This window comes from Lactuca saligna, chromosome 5, assembly GCF_052625555.1.
Source record: "Lactuca saligna cultivar CGN05327 chromosome 5, ASM5262555v1, whole genome shotgun sequence".
Classification (NCBI taxonomy): domain Eukaryota; kingdom Viridiplantae; phylum Streptophyta; class Magnoliopsida; order Asterales; family Asteraceae; genus Lactuca; species Lactuca saligna.
Genome location: NC_136421.1, coordinates 122,220,880 through 122,228,089, shown reverse-complemented (window position 1 = coordinate 122,228,089; position 7,210 = coordinate 122,220,880). Strand labels below are relative to the sequence as shown.

General features: G+C 34.1%; 1 protein-coding gene across 1 annotated transcript; it reads left to right on the top strand.

Annotated features, from left to right (window-relative positions):
* The first annotated feature begins 619 nt into the window (after positions 1–619).
* Positions 620–4,738, top strand: LOC144997417 (uncharacterized). Its single transcript, XM_078957323.1, has 6 exons — positions 620–1,805; positions 1,923–2,038; positions 2,135–2,459; positions 2,593–2,787; positions 2,940–3,040; positions 4,216–4,738. Exons 1-6 carry the CDS (start codon positions 756–758, stop codon positions 4,661–4,663), a joined length of 2,235 nt encoding a protein of 744 aa, XP_078813449.1. The 5' UTR covers positions 620–755; the 3' UTR covers positions 4,664–4,738.
* The last annotated feature ends 2,472 nt before the right edge of the window (positions 4,739–7,210 follow it).

Sequence of the window (7,210 nt, the reverse complement as noted above, 5' to 3'; positions counted from 1 at the left end):
AAAAATGTATCTTGGGCATAAATATACTTGAATTTAAAGAATATTATAATTGATAAACATAATGTTTACCATAATGTATTTTATTTTTCTTAACCCAAAACAAAAAGATACTTTATTTTTTTTCTTAAAAAAGTCTGACAAAAAAGAAACTAAAATGAAAACATCATAACATTTTGAAGTACTTAATAAAAAATATATGATAAAAATAACTACATAAATAAGCATAACTTATGCATACTAAGTATTTATTTCTCTATGTATTGCAAATGTTAAAATTATTTGTTGTTGCAAAAGCGATGACATGTTTATGAACGAAATTAATTGTCAAATTTTTATTTTTATTTTTACGGCCGCTTGCGTGTGTACACCACTAGTGTATATATATAATTTGAAATGATATATTAAGTTAAAATTTTATAAAGATATTAATGTAATATTTAAGTTTAGAATGATATATTAGATGTTGTCTAAAAGTTGTGTTGAACACGAACTTGCATTTTGCTTCTTCGCGTGGAGTTAAGACATTGACAAACCACCATTTGTCATTTTGCTATTTGTTAAGTGATAATGGAGCCTCCAAGTAAACAACTTTTATAGAAAAAATGAAAAATCAATTCTCGGCCACATGACCCGTTGATAATAGATTGATTTTGAGTCTTCACACACCAACTTCACACAAAGAGGCATCTCATCCCAATCTCCTTCTACGCAGTCGATTCAAAAACTTGATTTTAATTTTGTAATCACCAAAAATAATGGAAGCTTTTCTAGAGGAGTTTCAACATCTTAAAATCCAACTGGAAGATATAAAGTCAGCCACCAGCAACTTTGATACGATCAACGTTATCGGAAAAGGTGGATTCGGGATGGTTTACAAAGGAGTACTTTCCAACTGTAACGACCGAAGAATGGTTGCTGTTAAGCGTTTAGATCGTTGCTATGGGCAAGGAGACCCTGAATTCTTTAAAGAGATCCTGATGCTTTCCCGCTATACACATGAAAATCTCATCTCTCTTGTGGGATTTTGCGATGATGATGGTGAGAAGATCCTTGTATACGAGCATGCCTATCATGGAAGCCTCGATTGCCATCTAAGTAGCACTACTCTCACGTGGAGGCAACGACTCAAGATATGCCTTGCGGCTGCAATTGGATTGTGCTACCTTCATGATCCTAATGAGACACAATATAGAATCATCCATAGAGATATTAAAAGTTCCAACATCCTATTGGATGAGAATTGGAATGCTAAAGTTTCAGATATGGGACTATCGAAAATAGGTCCCGCTAATCAGAAGCACACCTTTCTTGTCTCCAATGTTGTAGGTACGTTTGGGTATGTAGATCCGACTTATGCGGAGAAGAGCATCCTAACGAAAGAGTCAGATGTATACTCTTTTGGAGTCGTTTTATTTGAAGTATTGTGCGGGAGACTTTGCTTCGAATCTAAAAATGGTCATTGTGAGAGTTTAGTGCGAATGTGGAAAAAGAGATGCAAACAAAAGAAATTAGATGAGATTATCTTTAAAGATTTGAAGCAACAAATGGATATGAATTCATTGGAAACATTTTCAGACATTGCCTATCAATGTTTGCACAAGTCTCGTGAAGTACGACCAAAGATGTATCATGTTGTGGAAAAACTTGAGATTGCGCTTCGGTTTCAGGAGATTTATGAAGTTGTGGAACCACCAATAGACTATGATGAGATGAGCAAGACTGCAGTACCTCCTCTGGTGTATAGATCCAAAGAGGAACTAAAGAGGCTTCTCTCCAATGGAATCTTCGTAAACGAGGAAAAAACGGTGATTATCTATCTCGAATAGGTTTAAATTTACAAACTCCAAAAAAAAAAAATCTTGGCTCCCCAAATATATACTCTCATAAATGTACTCATATCGTTGTGCTCTTTTAATGGACAGTGGTTTTGGTTAAATAAGAATGGAGAACACTGCGAAATGATATCCGCAAAAGAGTGTATGACTCCTATTCGCTTCTCATCTTCAGAATATGCACCTCCAGGTCAAATTAAATCAAGGTTACTTATCCCCTCCTCCTTCTGTTTCTAGGCTTTTCAGATTATTTCAATTCACCAGTAAATAGTAATATATGCTTTTCTCCAATCTTTGTGCAGATTTGGCGTAGACTACTATCCACCATTCTGTAGGAAATTCAGAACACATGTCAAACCACAATTTTTGTCACCATATACCACATACACAGTAAATCTTGTGTTTAATCTTGGCTACAAAAATTTGGATTATTTAGGACTCAATTACGTATTGTCTGGGAACACAAAGTCTTCGACTTTGTACTTAGCAGATAAGAGAGAAGATGGATGGTTGATGGCTGAATTGTATCAGTTTACCAGTGACAGGAGAAATATTGATCTTGAAATTACATTTCTGTCTAGATATCCATTGGCAGTAGAAGGCATTGAGTTTCTTCCTCTTGAGAGAGTAAGCTGAGAAATAATGGTTTATTCATCTAGATGATTTTGTTTATGTTGCTTTAGGTCACATTTATTTTGTTTATGTTGCTTTGAGGAATTTTTTTCAGAATGGATGAAAGTCTAATATGTAAGTTATATAGGTGGAGCATGAAGTGTTAAAGGATGTGGAGATGGATATACAGACGATATCAGATTCTGAAACATATTGGGAACAAAAATTGCCTAGTGACTATGAAGAAATTATAAAGTGGTCAAAAGATAGGGTGCAATGGACAACAAAGAAGGAACTCTACTCTATTCTTTGCAAAGGGTTCCCAATCCAGGATTGTAAAGAGGTAATCCTACCATTTTTATACAGACTTAAATATAAGCCGTTCATTTGTTCCTCATTCTCATCTATTTTGGAGCCTATGATCAATGTTTAACAGTTCAAAAGGAAGAACTCCAAAATCCCAAAACTATTACTTACATATTTATTGATTGACAGTGGCTATATCTTGCAAAAAATGGGAAGAAATGTCTTATGATATCTGCAAGAACGTGTTTGCGAAAACAAGAGTGGAGTTGGCAGTCTTTACCCGAATTAAGGTTCTTTCCTTTATCTCTCCCATCTTGTTTTGTTGTATATGTTTGGCAGTCTCAACGCCCTAACACTTAAGATGCCTTTTAGTATATTGAACCCCTGAAAATTTTCAAATCTTAAAGCAACCAAAATGACAAGAAATACTCAAAAAATTTAAGGATCTTAACAGCTGTTGTCAATATCAAATTAGATACAAATGTTTAGAACCATTACAACTCTAAAACTCACTACATAAATAATACAAAGAAAAATTTAACCTAAACATTAACAAGATGATTAACGTAACTCAGAAAAACATGAAATATCTGAGGCTCAACAAGTAGTGGTCTTGTGATATGAACAAGTGTGATGAAGAATATAGAGAAACTCCAGGTGCATTGTCTCCAAAAAGGGAACTGATTCGTACACAAAAGATTTTCTCCGTTCAAAACAATTTGTGCTTTAACATAATGTAACTCTATAAAATATAAATTGTTGTGTATGGAGAAAAAAATGTTGTGTACGAATCACTTCCCCTCCAAAAAATGAACCCTACCCCCTTCTTATGCCTCATTTATGGAATACGGGTCCCAAACTGGTAGACATGGGTCAAGACAGATTCGCATGTTTTTATTTCCATGTACTCCCCAGCTCCCTTGTACAAGCCTCCACAACACAAATCTTCAAATCAACCGACTCTTGACTCATTTAGCCCCAACACAATTCATCCTATCCTGAAACTTAACCTTTCCAAATTAATTCTTAGCTTAACACATCAGACCACCCAAGTTTAGACTCTCCCTCATCCTCAACTTGGTGTGCACTATCAACCCAAGTTTTTCAGACAATAAACTATGTGGACTTCAACACCTTTTTAACTTCATCTCTTACATGGAACTTCATCTATTCGTTTCGGTGGTTTGGATTTGTACTCAACATACGAGGTTTCATCCTACGCATTTGTAGCCTCGAGGGCCCAATCTTGGACATTACAAGTCCACATATTATGTGACAGTGACATATGTGGTACCAACATTTAAACCATTCGGCCTAACCAGAAACTCAAACTTTCAAAACTAATTCATAGCTTAACACATTCAAACCATCCAAGTTTAGGCTAGATACTAAGTAAAAAACTTCTAGCAAAATCCTTTTGGAGAAGTGATCAAATACTATTAAACGCTTCTTTTTTTTTTTGCAGATTTGAAGATGTGGCTTTTGATCTTCATGGAAGCAGCTTCTGGTTAAGCTGCAAATCCAAATTATTGTCACCAGAAAAAATATACGCAATTTATCTTGTTTACAAATTACAAGAAAACCATTTTGGATTTGAAGCTCCTGTGAAAGTGACAGATGTTATTGCTAGACGTACTTATGAGAGGAATCATTCATGGTATATTTTTTTTCTTAGTCCTCAAACTCCGGTGCTTAGACGGAAGGTTTATCAAAACGCCCACAACCCATTGAATAGACCCAAAATAAAAGGACTTCCACAACAAAGAAATGATGGTTGGATGAAAGTACAAGTATGGGAATTTCAAACCAATACTAACACTAAACGGCTTCCGGATGAACTTTTATTAACCTTTTTCAATAACAATTTGCCTAGAGGGCTTATCGTTCAAGGGGTTGAGGTTGAACATATATAACTTCTTTTATTTATGATTGATCATGAACTATTTGTATAAGTTAGCTTTAATTTTATTTCTTACACTTCTTCTTTCTGTTGGAGTAATTCAAAGAAAAAGGGTCAAAGGTCATTTTTGGAAAATTTCCATATCTTAGTTTATTTACCCAATTTTAGTATATGATTCAAATTCTTAGTAAAAATAGGGTTCAATGTTTTCTTTCTTTTTCATTCCGAACTCACTTTAGCTTCTTAATAGAGCTTTGACAGCAAGTAACTTCTGTACCTCCCTGTTGTCCCATGTTTTCGTTTTCCTATTTGGTCCTCTGTTTTCGTTTTCCTATTTGGTCCTCTATTTTTGTCTTCCCTGTAAACAAGGAAGTAGCAGGTTTGTTTGATTACACTTGGTTTTACACATGGTATCAGAGCTACGGTCACAACCTGAAGACGGTGTAATTTGTCATACCCCGGAAGCCGGCGTAAACACCGAGATATGCTACATAAATCAGCGATCATAATTATTGAACATACATTGACGTAAATCTCCTATTTACGTTGACAATAGCTATTGCTAAATCGCGACACACGCATCACAATCCAACGTTTACAAATATATGATAAAAATAAGAGAGAGTCTTCTATGCAAACACTTCTGACCTTCTAAATAACCTCAGAATACATGCATTAAGACACGTCAGCAAAATTGTTAGTGAGTTCTACAGGTTTTGACACATATTATTTTTGCATACAAAAGTGTTTTATAAAATTTATCTGGTTGACCAACTTTTATAAATACGTATTTTTCTATAAAAAGTATAAAATAATTGAGTTATAAAAGTGTATTTAGACTCATTTAGAAATATCGTTTGCTCAAATCCAAAAATACACCATTTGATAAGTAAATCAAACTTATATCAAAATTTTACGGTTCCCATGACCAAAATACTTTTTATATAAGGATTTTGAATAGTAATTTATATAAAATAAACTAATATCACATTTTATGAAAACATAAAATAGCCAACTTTACTCTTGAAACCTTATACAAGCATTTGTGTAGTTTATATTTAAAACTAATAAGTTTCGAATTTATACTTTGTAACTTCATGTGGTGGTGTTAATTAAGTGTTATCTTACTTAATTTAGAAACTGACACTTAACTAGTGGGGCACTTATATATAAAAACATAAATAACGACACTTAACCAATGTGGCACTTAATTTGTAAACTCCCCCCACATAAATATTTTGTTTTCGTATAAAAACAAAGGGTTTATGTAAATGACTTATTAAATGTAAGTTAAACCTTAACTAATCATGTCATGTTGTTAATTAAGTGTTATATGACTTAATTTTTGGTATTAACACTTATCCTTTTGAGTCACAAACTATCCTACCAAATACAGTCTATTCCGACTAGTATAAGTGAACAAAAACCTCTTCTAAACCAGATGTAAATTTAATATTGTAAGAAAACAAATATAGGATCTATAATAAGCTCATAGCCGAACTTCAACACAACACCGCTGCACTAACACTAAAAGGGTGTGCTAAAAGTTCCACAACACTAACATTTTTTTTTCCAACGACCAAACATTAAGTTATATTTGATAACGAGAAATTGTGCCATATCAAAGATTTAGTTATCAAATTGAATTAATCTTAGACACTTAACCATTTGGAGAGAGGCTTATTCCATTCTAGTCTTACAGCTATCCAGAATATGTTTTCTGGTTCTAAGGTGTAACAACCCGAAGTTTTCCATCGTCGAAAACCCGTTCTACCCGTAAAAATTCGCCGTTTGTCAATTCATTCCGTTTTCGTTTTGGGTTAAATTATTTAAACTTATATGTTTATTATAATCCAATGAGTGTCCAAACCCCTTAGGAACTCATGAAATTAGCCCAAATGTTTATTTCCAAAAAGTTTAGAAACGTCCCCGTCGGGTTACGGAAACTTAATCGGGTGCGACCTAAAGCCCCGTTTAATGCCGGTATCGGGTAGAATTCCACCGTGTCCAAGTTTTGGGACCTATTTAAATGTGTTTAAACATTCATTTGAAGCTTTTTCTTCCTCTCTCTACTCTCTCTCTAACCTCTCTCCTAAATCCAAGTTTAAGGGTCCAAAATCATCAAATTTAAGCTCCAAATCACCAAGGTAACTATCCTAACTCCTAGTAAATCTTGTGTTTAATCTTGGCTACAAAAATTTGGATTATTTAGGACTCAATTACGTATAGTCTGGGAACACAAAGTCTTCGAATTTGTACTTAGCAGATAAGAGAGAAGATGTCACACCCCCAAACCAGAACGGCGGAAACGTTCGGGGGCGGAGGACATCATATTCAGTATCATAACAGTTCATAGAAAGGAAAGTACACACCACCATACATATATAAAGGTTTTAAAAATGTTTATATAATTGTATTCATTACATGTTTAAAAGATAAATACATAAACATCTTTCAAAAAGAAGTAATTAACGCCAGCGCGTCAATCCCAAAAGTTGATTTCCAAACCTGCTTAGCGGTTCCCTGAGAATACAAGTTATTTCAAGGAGAAAGTGTCAAC